This window comes from Diceros bicornis, chromosome 13 (genome assembly GCF_020826845.1).
Source record: "Diceros bicornis minor isolate mBicDic1 chromosome 13, mDicBic1.mat.cur, whole genome shotgun sequence".
In the NCBI taxonomy this organism is placed as follows: Eukaryota; Metazoa; Chordata; class Mammalia; order Perissodactyla; family Rhinocerotidae; genus Diceros; species Diceros bicornis.
The window spans coordinates 15,261,556-15,277,352 of NC_080752.1; the positions used below are offsets into that span (position 1 = coordinate 15,261,556).

The 15,797-nt window shown below is 36.9% G+C and overlaps 1 protein-coding gene across 1 annotated transcript in view; it reads left to right on the plus strand.

Moving 5' to 3' along the window:
• The window catches only part of SCP2 (sterol carrier protein 2), a 126,845-nt gene that overhangs the window by 10,874 nt on the left and 100,174 nt on the right, over positions 1 to 15,797 (plus strand). The window contains exons 3-5 of the mRNA XM_058552445.1: positions 426 to 497; positions 2,415 to 2,546; positions 4,229 to 4,293. Coding sequence (XP_058408428.1) covers positions 426 to 497; positions 2,415 to 2,546; positions 4,229 to 4,293 — 269 coding nt within the window. The remainder of the gene's footprint in view (positions 1 to 425; positions 498 to 2,414; positions 2,547 to 4,228; positions 4,294 to 15,797) is intronic.

The following is a 15,797-nucleotide window of genomic DNA, read 5'->3' on the forward strand; positions in this document are numbered from 1 at the left end:
GGATCATCTCTAGATCCTGGCTTTGTAAGATGACCACATGAGTATTCCCCCCACCAATAATGACATTCTATCCAATTTTGCCCTGTAGATGGGTGGTAGAGCTACAGAGATGAATAAGACAAGGACCTTGCCATTAAGGAACTTTAAGACTCTTGGGATTTAATATATTTATAGTTTAGTGTACAATTGGGACAAAAACATTAAGTATCAAAAAGGAGGTGTGAAAAAGTGGTTCAGTAGCTTAGAGGAAGAAATGATTACTTCTGAAAGGAGAGATCCGAGATGATTTGATGAAAGATTGGTCATTTGAATTGATCATAGACTATATAGAAATAGATTTACTCTGGGAAAACTCTAAGCTTAATTCTTCTCACTTAAAGCAAATACTGAAAGCACTATTGGATAATCCTCTTGTTTTTTTATAGGCCAGAAGGCTTTAGCTGATGCACAGATCCCTTATTCAGCAGTGGAACAGGCGTGTGTTGGCTACGTTTTTGGTACGTGGTAAACTGTATATTCTGAAAATTATTCACCCAAATCTAGCAGCAACTCCATAAACAATGCAGAGGCATTCGTGAAATTTTAGCCCTCAAAACTCAGGATTCAGAGTCTTATTCTCATCATTCCTAGATTCCCCTTATGTGTCAGCCTAGTTTACATTTTTTTTGTTTGCCATTATTGTATTGCCAAAACAAGATGAATTAAAAAACCATTTTTATCTATAAAAAAGAAAAAATTACCCATAGTTTCTACCATGTAAAGATAATTACGGTTCAGAAGATAAATTTTTGTTCTTTGTTGTCTTAAAATTTGTATTTATTGACTTTTTTGTATCTAATAAAATTTTTTCGTTAAACTTTTTTCTGATTAGAAAAATAGTATATACTAATTGTGAAAAAAAGAAAAAGGAAACACAGAAAAGCACAAGAAAAAAATGAGTCACTTGTAATCCTGTTATCCAGAGATTACTACCATTAATTTTTTAGTGTATATCCTTTAGTGAGTGTGAATTTGTGCAAATACTCATGCACATACAATTTTCTCTTAAAGAAAATAAGGTCCTAGTATACATACTTTTTGGTAACCTGCTTTTCTCATTTTACTATATTCAATATTTCCCATGTCATTAAGTTTTCTTTTATACCAGCATTAGCATTTTTCAATTAAGTTCTTTTTTTTCTGGAATAGATTAAATATTTGCATGTTCAAAAATGTAAAAGGTGGACGGTTATATAGTGGAAAGTCTTACTCTTATTCCTGTTTCCTGCCGCATGGTTCCCTTTCCTTATACAACCAATTTCCCTAATTTCTAGTGTATCTTTCCAGAGATAATTTATGCATATACGAACAAGTATGTGTGAGTGTGTAAGTTCCCCTTCCCCTTTCTTTTCTTACACCCGTGGAAACATGCACACTATTTTGTACCTTGCTTTTTTTTAACTTAGTAGTTCTTGGTGCCTATTTCAAATTGTATCATATAGAGTTTCCTTGGTCTTTTTTGTGATAGAAATATCATAATTTATTTAATCCACTCCCTTTTAATGGATATTTAAAATGTTCGCAGTCTTTTTACAGCATTTTTAATTGCATGATATTCTAGTCTTGGGGATTTTACTGCAGTTTATTCAATAGTAGTAATGATATCCTGTTCTTGGACTTCATAAATTATTTCTAATTTCTAGATGTTGTAAAAGGCTATAGTAAGCATTACTGTAGATGAATATTTGTGCATATTGTGATTAGTTTCTTGACATTTCCATATATCAAGAGAATTCTTGAAGGGAAATTTACTAGGTCGAAGACATGCACCATGTATTTATTGAAAAGGAGGTCTAAACATTGCTGTTTTCCCTGAAGACTCCTGGAGAGTCTGTACCTTCAGATGTTCCCGGCATGCCACTCCAGCATGTCTGCCTTGGTGGCTGTGTTACTTGGGAAAGGGAGTCAAATGTGTATTCAACTTGGATCCCTATTTTTCTGGAATGCCCTGGCACGCAGGATCTTTGAAACTTTTTGAAGTTGTGGAACCTTTATATGAAGAGAAAATCATGGCCTTTTAATCAATTGGTATAAAGATTTATATCTGACAGTATGAATGAAATATTGCTTCCTTTATCATGAAGCCCTAGCCAGACTGAATTGTTTGCTATTCCTTGGCCATTTCTCTACTTTCCTACCTCTGTATTATGTAAAGAAAGTGCACGTATATTCTGTGTTTTGAGAATATTTTATATTTGCAGAGTAAATGATGCTTAATGCTAAAACTGTTTCTGAGTAAGATGTCAATAATGTATTTATTGTTCTGCCCATGTTGTGTGCGAGGCAAAGGCATAATACTGAAAAAACCATAATGTAGTATGATGTTGCATATATTAAATGTTTTGTGTTTGTTTTGTTTTTTTTTTTCTATACAGGTGACTCTACCTGTGGGCAGAGGGCTATCTATCACAATTTGGGATTGACTGGAATTCCTATAATCAACGTCAACAATAACTGTTCTACTGGTTCTACTGCTTTGTTTGTGGCCCGACAGCTGATTCAGGGTGGTGAGGAATGCTTATTTGTCTAGTGCACTTAAATAGATGTGGGGTTATTGCCCCCCTTTCATCATTTCTCCACACGACCGTCAGAGGGATTGCTTTATAATGTATTTCTTTTTAAAAAAATAACTTTATTGAAATTGAAATTTATATACCATAAAATTTACCCTTTTAAAGTGTACAATTCAGCATTTTTTAGTATATTAACAGACTTATGCAACCAACACCATTATCTAATTTTAGAACATTTTTATCACCCCAAAAGGAAACCCTGTACTCATTAGCAGTCACTCCCCATTTCTCTCTTCCCTCAGCCCCTGACAACCACTGATCTACTTTCTGTATCTATGGATTTACATATTCTGAACATTATATAAATGGAATTGTATAATATATGGCCTTTTTGGTTTCTTTCACTTAGCATGTTTTCACAATTCATCCATATTGTAGCATGTGTCAGTACTTCATTCCTTTTTATGGCCAATAATATTCCATTGTATGGATATACCACATTTTGTTTATCTGTTTATCAGTTGATGGACATTGGGTTGTTTCCATTTTTTGGCTGTTATGAGTAATGCTGCTATAAATATTTGTGTACAATTTTTTTTGGTGTCCATATGTTTTCAGTTCTTTTGGGTGTATATTATATTCTATATTTCCAAATATTCTAGGGTTTTTTCTTAGGCCCTCTATTCTGTTCTACTGATTGATTGTTGATTATAGCTTCACTACTCGATGTTTTAATTGTTGGAGCTGTATACTGTCTTACTGTTTGATAATTTTAATGTCCCCTGTACCCCCTTACCTTGTATTTTTCTTCCTTTTTTTTAAAGAAAATTTTGGCAGTTCTGTCTTGTTTTGCTGTTCAGTTGAACTTTAACATCATCCAAAAATAATTCTGTTGAGATTTTGATCAGGATACTTTTATTTTTTTATTTTTTATTTTTTTATTTCTTTTTCCCCCAAAGCCCCAGAAGATAGTTGTATGTCATAGCTGCATATCCTTCTAGTTGCTGTATGTGGGACGCGGCCTCAGCATGGCCAGAGGAGCGGTGCGTTGGTGCACGCCCGGGATCCGAACCCGGGCCGCCAGCAGCGGAGCGCACGCACTTAACCGCTAAGCCATGGGGCCGGCCCTGATCAGGATACTTTTTAAAAAAAATTTTATTTAATGTTTTAAAATTCAAAGTTAGCTATTTATAATTGTTCTTCACTGAAACATATTTCTACATTAATTAAAAATTTTATTAACATTGAGAAAGGAAAAATTAAATACTTTCTTGATTTTTCTTATTATCTAGAAGCATATAAGAATTTTCCCTGGGCCGGCCCCGTGGCTTAGCGGTTAAGTGTGCGTGCTCCACTGCTGGCGGCCTGGGTTCGGATCCCGGGCGTGCACCGACACACAACTTCTCCAGCCATGCTGAGGCCGCGTCCCACATACAGCAACTAGAAGGATGTGCAGCTATGACATACAACTATCTACTGGGGCTTTGGGGAAAAAAAATAAATAAAAAATTTAGAATTTTCCCTGTAATTTTTTACTTATTAAAAATTTTATAGGATTATAGTATGTTTTTCCATTTTATATGAATTGACATACTTATTTAAATTGAAGTATTTAATGGTATTTTGTTGGATGTCTGGAAATATAATTTTCCAAAATAATTACATTTTCTTTCAAGGTATGGCAGATTGTGTCTTGGCTCTTGGGTTTGAGAAGATGGAGAAGGGATCCTTGGGAATGAAAGTGAGTCTCATTTAGTGTTATTTTGGAGTTGTTATAAAACTATGAGAAAACTTTGCCTATTTGACTACCATAAATAGAGCTGTTAATAAGCAATATAAAACATAATTTGGCACAGTTATTAAATGTGCTGATATAACCCAAAAGCTGAAAGATGACATTGTATATGTACACATAGATCCTGGTATTTTAGAACAATAAAGAATCATAGAGATAATTTAGTTCAACCTATTTATTTTGTGAGTGATGAAACTGATGTTCAGAGAGATCAGGTGATTGAACTTGAGGTTGACCTATCTATTTAATTTGAAAGTCATTCATTCAAAAATTAATTCCATTCAACAAATTGAAGAGCATTAATTGTGTGGGACTTCTGTTTCTGGTAATGGCAAGCCAAGTTATTTGAACCAGTTCTCCTACTGATGACAACTAGAGTATGTGAATAGAGTATAAACAGTATATCCTAAAGGCATTGAGGAGCTAACAAGAGAGAGGAATTGCAGGTGAAGGCCAGAAAATTAAGATCAATATTTGAAGCTGCTTTTGCCTTGAAGGCATTTGTTGATCAGGAAGCTGTGAGCTTCAATTTTGATAGCCCCCTAGAATGAAGAGAAAAGTAGTTAAAGCCTTGGTCCTCCCAAGATCAGAAGTTTAATACCCACTCCCCACATTAAGCTGGGACCCTATAGGAGTAAACTCTTTGGGTAAGGGTGAATGCAAAGTAAAACTGCCCCCCTCCCCTACATCCTCTTTTCCCCACTTTCATGAGATTACAGGGAGAGTTGCCTTGGCACTGAGCAGAACAGGAGAGAAGAAAGAGAAAGAAAATTAAAAAAAACAGAAAAACCTTCCATTGAAAATTTATAAACCACAGGCTATCCCTCATGTGGGATTGCTGCCAAAATTCTCTTCACTTGGGTGGTCAAAGAAACCTCAAACCATGAATTGAATCTAAATTGGTTCCAGAATGGTAGTAGCCTAAGCATCGAACAGATGCAAATGCAAATTTTGTTTTGGAGGAAAGCATCTACCTTTTAGACTTTGCGAACTCTTCCAGTAAGTTTTCAAAGACATGCAGTCAAAGATAACCGAGCATTAAAGAAACAAGGTACTGTAATTGAGAACCAGGAGAAAGAAGGCATAGTAAAAAGTGATCTCTGAAGATTTCAAAAACTGGATTTATTGAACAGAGATTGAGGCAAGCTTACTATGTTTAAAGAAATAAAAGACAAACCTGGAAATATCTTAAGGGTATAGGAAACCCAAAAAAGGACATTACAGGCGTAAAAAATAGAATTTACAGAAAAGAAAAATGAAATAATTAAAATTAAAAATTCAGAAGATAGGTTTGATAGCAGATTATACATGACTAAAAAGAGAATTAGTGAAACTAGACTAGATTAGAAGTAATTATTTAGAATACACTATAGAAAAAAGATGGAAAATTGGCAGGAAGTTAAGATATATGGAGGATAGTGAGATAAGGTATAATGAATGTGTAATTGGAATTAATGGAGAAGTGGTGAGAGAGAAAATAGGGCATAGGCATTTTGTTTATCTTTTCAAAAGATCAGCTGTTGGTTTCACTGAGCTTTTTTCTTGTCTTTTTAATCTCTATTTCATTTATTTCTACTCTGATCATTGTTATTTCTTTCCTTCTACTAACTTTGGGCTTAGTTTGTACTTTTTTTTTCTAGTTCTGTGAGGTGTAAAGTTAGGTTGTTTATTTGAGATCTTTCTTGTTTCTTAACGTAGGCATTTACTACCATGAAATTCCCTCTTAGAACTGCTTTTGCTGTATTCCATAAGTTTTGGTATGTTGTATTTCCATTTTTATTTGTCTCAAGATACTTTTTGATTTCTCTTTCGATTTCTTCTTTGACCCATTGGTTGTTCAGTAGCATTTTGTTTAATCTCCACATATTTGTGAATTTTTCAGTTTTCTTCTTGTAATTGATTTCTAGTTTTATGCCATCGTGGTTGGAAAAGATGATTGACATGATTTCAGTCTTCTTTTTTTAAAAATTATTTTATTGAGGTCACATTGGTTTATATCATTATGTAAATTTCAGATGTACATCATTATCAATTTTCTTAAATTTATTAAGACTTGTTTTGTGGCCCAACACCTGATCTGTCCTGGAGAATGTTTCATGTGTGCTTGAGAAGAATGTGTATTCTGTTGCTCTTGGATGGAATGTTCTGTATATGTCTGTTAAGTCCATCTGGTCTAACGTGTCACTTAAGGCCAGTGTTTCCTTATTGGTTTTCTGTCTGAATGATCTATCTATTGATGAAAGGGGGTATTAAAGTTCCCTACTATTAATGTATTACTCTCTATTTCTCCCTTTAGGTCTGTTAGTATTTGCTTTATATATTTAGGTGCTCCTGTGTTGAGTGTGTAAATATTTACAAATGTTATATCTTCTTGTTGGATTGATCCCTTTTTCATTATATAATGATCTTCTTTGTCTCTTATTACAGTCTTTGTCTTAGAGTCTATTTTGTCTGATATAAGTATAGTACCCCAGCTATTTTTTTTTTTTTTTTTTTTTTTTTGTGAGGAGATCAGCCCTGAGCTAACATCCGCCAATCCTCCTCTTTTTTTGCTGAGGAAGACGGCCCTGGGCTAACATCCGTGCCCATCTTCCTCCACTTTACATGGGACGCCGCCACAGCATGGCTTACCAAGCAGTGCGTCGGTGCGCGCCCGGGATCCGAACCAGCGAACCCCGGGCCGCCGCAGCGGAGCGCGCGCACTCAACCGCCTGCGCCACCGGGCCGGCCCCTACCCCAGCTATTTTGATTTCCATTTACATGGAATATCTGTTTTTTTTAATAAAGTTTTTTTTTTTTTTGTGAGGAAGATCAGCCCTGAGCTAACATCCATGCCAATCCTCCTCTCTTTGCTGAGGAAGACCAGCCTTGAGCTAACGTCCATTGCCAATCCTCCTCCTTTTTTTTTTTTCCCTTTTTCTCCCCAAAGCCCCAATAGATAGTTGTATGTCATAGTTGCACATCCTTCTAGTTGTTGTATGTGGGACGCCGCCTCAGCGTGGCCAGACAAGTGGTGTGTCGGTGCGTGCCTAGGATCCAAACCCAGGCCGCCAGTAGCAGAGCGCACGCACCCAACCGCTAAGCCACAGGGCCGGCCCCTACATGGAATATCTTTCCATCCGTTAGCTTTCAGTCTGTATGTGTCCTTCCATCTGAAATGAGTGTCTTGTAGGCAGCATATAAATGGGTGTTGTTTTTTAATCCATTCAGCCACTCTGTGTCTTTTGATGGTAGAATTTAGTCCATTTACATTTAAAGTAATTACTGACAGGTATGGACTTATTACCATTTTGTTAATTGTTTTCTGGCTGTTTTGTAGTGCATAGGCATTATTTGAAGAGATAATGGCGATGAATTTTCTTGAACTGGCAAAGGACACTAATCTACGGATTGAAAAATCCTAGTGAATCCAAAGTAAGATAAATAAAAAGAAACTCATACATAGACTTGTCACAGTGAAACTGCAAAACAAAACAAAACAAAATGAAAGAGAATTGTGGAGTGAGTATTAGTATCTTTGTATGAAGAATATTACTAGAACAGAATGTTATAGATATTTATTTTGTATATCTATGGATATTGAATTTTGGATTTGTGTCAGCTTTAGAATAATTTTGCATTCTGTTTGTAAAAAAGCAGTTAACAAAACCTTTAAAAGCAGTTTTTAAGTAATTTGAAGCAACTTTTTGACAAATTAAAGACTAAGGGCCTTTGTGTTTGGTTATCAACATGATTTTAAAGAGTTATGTTTTAGTTTGACTCTATTTTCTTCATCTTAAAAGTAATCTTCATTTTAGTAATAATCATTTGGTAATGGTAGGTAATTTTTTATATATATATATATAAATATTTTTTTTTCCTCTGAGGGGAATTGCTTCTTTTTTTTAAAATTTTATTTATTTATTTTCCCCCAAAGCCCCAGTAGATAGTTGTATGTCATAGTTGCACATCCTTCTAGTTGCTGTATGTGGGACGTGGCCTCAGCATGGCCGGAGAAGCACTGTATCGGTACACGCCCGGCATCTGAACCCGGGCCACCAGCAGGGGAGCGCTTGCACTTAACCGCTAAGCCATGGGGCCGGCCTGGGAATTGCTTCTTAAATTGTATACTTGACTGTTTAAAATATGAATATCTATGAATTTATCTTTCTGGTAAATTCAGATTTTCCTATAGAAGGTGCTACAGTATAAAAATAGAATCATTGTTAGAAAATGAGTTGAAGGTAACTTTTAGCCTGTTCATCTGAGGTTATACTATAATCTAACTCATGAGATCAGTTCAATTCAATTTTTTCTGTTCAAACATTTAAGGACTTCTACCCCAAATTAAGTTAAGTACATGTGATAGTATCTTTTAGTAATCATAAGAGTGTCTGGCACATAATAGGCATTCAAATTAACAGGAGCTGTTTCCCTTTTTTCCTTAGAGAACATTTTAATAAAGTGATGAAAGTTAGGTTGGGTCTTAAAGATAATTAAGGGATAATAATTATATAAAATTATTATATAATAAATAAGGATAATTATAATAAAGATAATTCAAGATAGGGGAAGATAAGATCTTTCTGGATGTGGGAGAAAACATCACAAACCAAGTCATGGATGTTGGAGTGAATATAATATGTTCGGGGGACAGTTTGACTGGATTGGAGGGTGGCAATTGGAGAAGAGTGTGAAGTAAGATTGTTAGGTGAGTGCCTAATGGGCGTGCCTACCATTTATAACACATGAAAAATAGATTTTTTTCTTCAGTAGTGAATGGTAGGTACCTTGGTAACTTTTATTTAAAAATTGTTAAAATCTATAAAATAGTAAAATTCATTTATAATTCTACAATTTAAAAAAATGTATATAAACTAAAAGTCTTTCCTTCTGCCTGTTTAATCTTGTCCTTCAGAGGTAACCAATGTTAATAATTAGGTATCTATGTGTCCTTCCTTTTTTCTAAGTTTATATAGACATATCTATGCATTCATACATATACACACACATATATATGTTCAGAAACACTGATATGTTCATAAAGAGGATTAATGATTTTATACATGTTACTTTTTCAGTTAACAGATCGCCGTCTTTCCTGGTTAGACTGTACTGATATGTTTCCTTATTTTTAACAGCTGCTTAGTATCTCATTGCATGGCTGTAGGGTTTTCAACCACTCCCTTCTGATTAGCTTGTTTAATTTCAGTGTGTCTTTTTGCTATTACAGTCTGCAGTCAACATTCTTGTACACATATCTTTACTTATTCAAGCTATTATTTCTGTAGGATAGATTCCTAGGACAGATGGGCAGTTTAGACAATGTTTTAGCTAACGGTGGCCCTAAAGATATTTTACTGGTAAGGTGAATCCATGAAGCCTAGAGTGAAGTAATTGCCCAGTGATATAGTATCCAGTTAGTAGTTAGCGATACAACCAAGACTAGATCTTTTAATCCAAATATAAACTTTTTGCTATACCCAGAGAACCTATCATTTTCTCCCTTCTCTTCCACTGTGAGTTTCTTCTCTCCCCTTTTCTCTTTTATACTTTGTCTTTTCCTCCTTTTTACCTCTATCTAGCATGACTTTCTTTTTTCGACATTTCACTACCCCCTGCTCCCATCTACATCTATATTTCTCCTTTATTTTTTCCTTCCTTTTTTTCTTCTTTTCTTTCCTTTGTTGACACAAAATAACCAATAACAATTATATGGATAAAAGAAATAAGGTGCATTTTACTTGAGTCAGAGTGAGGATCATAACCCAGGAAGGTCTTAGAAAGCGTTCTGGAGAAGCTTGGTTTTCTGTGCAGTCTTATATCTTTTTAGAATAAAGAATATACATTAAACATGCCTAGGATACATATTCATCAAAGTTTCAAAGAGGTGTTCAGTTGCAAATTAGCAGGTCAACATGACCCTGATGTCAGGAAATCGACTAATCCGGGCTTTACCAATAGAGCATAGGAGGGGAAGTATGCATTCTTATCTTAAGAGAGTGCATTCTTTACTTTAATGGTTAATCAGATGTACAACGTATGTTTGATAGGCCATAAGTCAGATTTTTTAGTTCAAGCTGAATCAGTTTTAAATCCAAATAGACACCACATAAACCTCAACATGTGAAAATCTCTTGTCGTTTCCCCCTTTTGATCAATAATCTTTTGATAGAAAGCATTGCTGATCAAACTGTTGTCCCTTGGTGCCAGGGTGATTGCTGCCTGCCCTGGGTCCATCATGTCCCTTGGTGCTAGGCTTTTATTTCATCAGTTTGCCCAGTTATCCACATTGAGGGGAAATAGCCAGATATCATGGACAAGCATGGAGGTATATATTAACAAGGGAAGGGTTTCATAGGTTATGTAATTTTTCAATTATTTTTAGATTATGACACAAACATTGTACATGTGCTTTTACATGACTTCCTCTAGTTACATCGTTTATAACAATTATAGAACAGGTAATGCAATACTTGAAATGATTTGCTTAAAAGTGAATTCTTCGGCATAGTCTTAATCAGAAAAGGAAATTCGTTCAGGATTGTAAGATTGATAGACCATCAAGTCGCTGAGCAGTCATTACTCTAGCCTGCATGCCAGTCTTACAACACTGAGTAAAGAAAACAGTAATTCATTAGAGTAGTATACTTATACAAGAATTCTAAGGAGTAATAGAAATAGGAATTGCAATCGGGATTGCAAAAGGGAGCCAATACCAAAAGGGAGCCAACCAAACAAATCAAGACTAGGTGTAGGGTCGTTTAGGGCATTCACCTACTTTTTCATGTGCTTTAGCTGAGACGACATGTTTGAATATTCATCAGGTATAAAAACACAGCATTCAGTTTGAACGATTGCACAGGTACTGCCTTGGGATGCAGTTAAAATATCTAAGGCCATTTTATTTTAAAGGGCAGCCTTTCTCATTAAAGATATTTTGGTATTTAATAAGGCTATTCCTGCTTGACTGTCATTAAGGGCTTGTTGAGTAAATTTAGTCAGGGCCTCTATATGTGATATGACGTCTTCTAGCCCCAAGAAAGGAACAAATACAGCTGCTAGGTGGCCATACCAGTGGAATACTGAAAGAGCCCATCTGGCCTTAAAGAGAGGAAGATTGGTAACAGTTGTTAGTTCAGGCCAGTCCTTCCCTGCATCCAAGGGAAACCCAGGGTGCAGCATCCTAGCCATCTGGGCAGTAGCCAAGGCCAGAGGTTTGTTCTGCATAACCATTGAGTTCAATTAGGAGCCACTCAATAAATGCCTGGCGTTCAAGACCAGTCTGTTCCAGACCAAACACTTTCTTTAAGTATGATAGTGTTCTGAAAACCTTAAATGGAGCAATTATAAAATGAGTACATGGTTTAAGCATTAAAAAGGTTTAAATGAGGAGATAGAAGGTTGGGAATAACAGGCCTGGTCTGGAGTCTTGGGACAGCTGTCTACAACAGACGCTGTCTTCTTCTCCTCCTGGTTTGGAGGTATTTGTCTTGGTCAGTCGAAGTCAGGTGTCAGAAACAGGAGTTGAGGGGCCGGCCTGGTGGCGCAAGTGGTTAAGTGCACGCGCTCCGCTGCGGCGGCCCGAGGTTCACCGGTTCGGATCCCGGGCGCGCACAGATGCACTGCTTGTCAAGCCATGCTGTGGTGGCATCCCATGTAAGGCATCCCATATGAAGCGGAGGAAGATGGGCAAGGATGTTAGCCCAGGGCCAGTCTTCCTCAGCGAAAAGAGGAGGATTGGCAGATGTTAGCTCAGGGCTGATCTCCTCACAAAAAAAAAAAAAAAAGAAAAGAAACAGGAGTTGAAATCCACTCAGGCAGAGACTTTTTTTAATGAGAAATATGAATCCATCTGTCTATGCCCTTTAGTTTTGTAGCACATGGATTCGTTAAAAGTACCTGGTATGGTCCTCTCCAACGGGGCTGCAGAGAGTCTTTTATTTGATGCCTCTTCCAATAAATAAATTCTCCAGGTTATGGTCCATGATCCTTAAGGTCTTTGTCTCCTGGGAGCTCTCTCTGAAAGGAATCAGCTACCAACCTTTCATTTCTTTTAAGCACCTTGATGAGACCCTGACAACAGTGTAATATATCCACCTTAAGCAAAGTTGGTTCATACACTTCGTCATCTAATTGCATAGGCTGTCCTGTTATTATTTCAAATGGAGACAGCCGATGTTTACCAAAAAGGGTAGATCTAAAATTAAGAAGTAGTAGCAGGGGGCCGGCCTGGTGGCCTAGTGGTTAAGTTCACGTGCTCCACTTTGGCGGCTCGGGGTTTGTCTGTTCAGATCCTGGGTGTGGACCTATGCCTCGCTCATCAAGCCATGCTGAGGCAGCGTCCCACATACAGCAACTAGAAGGATGTACAACTATGACATACAACTATCTACTGGGGCTTTGGGGAGAAAAAAGGAAAAAGAGGAGGAAGATTGGCAACAGATGTTAGCTCAGGGCCAATCTTCCTCAAAAACGAAAAAAGTAGTAGTAGTGGAAGAGCTTTTGAGAGATTAAATGCTTCTGAAAGCTTTGCCAATTGAGTTTTGATTGTACCATTAGTTAAAATGTTGCATTATTGGCCAAATGTCACATAGGTTTAATTGTTTGTCCCATGAAATGCGTTCTCTGGTCACTGTGTAACTCGGTAGGAATTCCCTAAATAGGAATTATCCTTTCCAGTAATTTACCTACAATAAAGCCATTGCTCTTCTGCAGGGAAAGGCCTCAAGCCAATGTGAGAACACACATATCATTACTAAGATATTTATATCCTTGAGATGGTGGCATTTGAACAAAATTCAATTGCCATACCTCAAAGGGTCCCCTAGGAAGGGAAAAGTGACTTGCAACCCATGAAGTGTTTTCTTAGGATTATACTTAGGACAGATAGTACAATGAGCATATGCTTTATGAGCCACTGCGGGAGAAAATTTCCAAAAATATTGTTTTCCCCATCAAATCATCTTTTCAGTTGCCCTGTGGGCCATTGATGCATATGCTGGAGCAGTGGCAATTGTGCTCCAGTTGGCACTATCGTTGGTTAGCAGGCCGGAACCACATCTGTGCAGTGGTGTCAAAAATTCCTCCTTTTTGTTCCCACCTTTGTTTCTCTTTTACTATGGGGATTTCTTGAGCCTGTAGAAGGAAATCTTTTACTGGGTTAGCAGTGTTAATAGAAAGTAGTGGGCATTCTCGAGGCTAGCAAATCCAGCTTGATAATATTCTTGCTTATCCTGTAAGTAGGACCCATCTGTAAACCAAATTAGATAATAGAATGCGGTTGTGATTGTTTCCCTCTGGTGCTGGAAGCATGGTAGCAGGGTTAAGATAGTGAATAATATTTACCTACGCAGTATAACCTAACGAGGTTTATCATCCTTTACTTGACAATGTTTCCCATGCAATTTACCATACCCAGCAAGCCTAATTAGTTCAGTATCTCCCTCTTTATAGGGAGAACAAATTTCTTTGAGAAGTCCCAGGGGCCCTCTGAAAATTCTCAAAGAAAAAGAAATTTTTTTTATTCAGGTCAAAAGAAAGAGTTCATTTAGGATCTGAATTTTTGGGGAAACTTGTCAAAAATATCAAAAAGTTTTAAAGCACTTGGTCAAATAAGATGAGGTGTGTGCTGACCTTGTGTCACTCTGAAACACTGGGCACTGTGAAATAATGCTTAGTTATCCATTTAACTAAAGTGATAACAGATGTTAAAGACAAACAGGTAAAAAAAAACCTTAGTTCTTTTAATAGAGAAATTTCAGCCTTTTAGAACGTAGGAAATTGTTTTGACAAAACGTAGGATTTCTGCCTTTTAGGTAGATTTACTCAAAGGTAGAGAAAAACCTGTTATAATTTCATTATCAAGAACAGACTAAAAGTCCAGGAAAATTATCCTTTTAAGAAAAAGAAGGGCCGGCCCAGTGGTGTAGTAGTTAAGTTCACATGCTCCACTTTGGCGGCCTGGGGTTCATGAGTTCAGATCCCGGGCACGAACCTACACACCGTTCATCAAGCCATGCTGTGGTGGTGTCCCACATACAAAATAGAGGAAGATTGGCACAGATGTTAGCTCAGGGATAGTCTTCTTCAAGCAAAAAGAAGAAGATTGGCAGCAGATGTTAGCTCAGAGCTACTCTTCCTCACCAAAAAAAAAGAAAGAGAAAACCAAATTCTCATTTTGCACCAGCTTGCTTTTGATATTAAAACTTATTTGCTTAATTAAGTTCATTTTAATCTTAGCCAACTTGACCACACATAAAACTTTTTCCTCAAGGTTCCTCTTCAGCAAACCTCCTATAACTTTCTTTTTATATTCAGAATTTGTCCCATGCCTTTCTTTTTTTTTTTTTTCCTTCTAGTACTTTGGGACAAATTTATCTTTCTTAACAAAACAGACAAAAATACTTCCTTTTCTTATACCGTCTTTACTGAAAACATACATCTTACTTGCCTTGAATACAAAGATGTTTCCCTTACTTTTGGTAGCTTTAATCACATATATTAATTAGAATTTTTAACCCTTACAAACCTTAATTTTTAGTGGAAACTCAGAGGTAAGCAATTATAAACTATCTTTTATATTAGTGTAGGGGAGAAAGACAATTCCTCTACCCTCTAGGTCCTTCTGGCTGGTCTAAGAATTAAATTGACATGAGACAGGAGAAAATCAAACAAAGTTTAATAACCTATACATGGAAGAAACCCAGGAAAGCTGAGTGACTCGTCAGAATGGCCGGGGTTGCCACCTTAGGCCATCTTAAGCTAAAGACAAAGGAGGATATTGGGGGTGGGGGGAGTCAGTTATGGGAGATTACCAGAAAAGGCACAGTAAACAAGAGTAAGGTTATTATGCAGATTTAAGTCTTTGCCTTCTGCATTGATAAGAGTTTCTAGAGATAAAGTCATCCCTGTCTTCCTGGTACAGAGAGGGAGACACCTTTACAAATGGAGATTTCCCTTACAAATGTAAATGTCTCTTACAAAGGGTGACTTCTACTTGGTTTTCAGAGCTTCTCCCACTCTGCAGTTTTTGAAAAGTAACTAGCCTAGGGGCTGGCCCAGTGGTGTATTGGTTAAGTTTGGTGCACTCTGCTTTGGTGGCCCAGGTTTGACGGCTCGGATCCCGGGCGTGGACCTACACCACTCATCAAGCCATGATGTGACGGTGACCCACATATAAAGTAGAAGATTGGCGTAGACGTTAGCTCAAGGCCAGTCTTCCTCAAGCAAAAAAGAGGAGGATTGGCACAGATATTAGCTCAGGGCCAATCTTCCTCACCAAACCCCCCCCCAAAAACCAATAACCAGCCCAAAATAATCCTCATGCCAAAGAGACACATCTTGAGATGGCAAATTCTGCTCCTCTATATTTGCATTCTGTGGCTTGGCAAATTTATAATTTTTATAAATTTTATAATTTCTAAAAACATGCTACTTCATAGTACAATCTTTTAATAAAATACAAGACA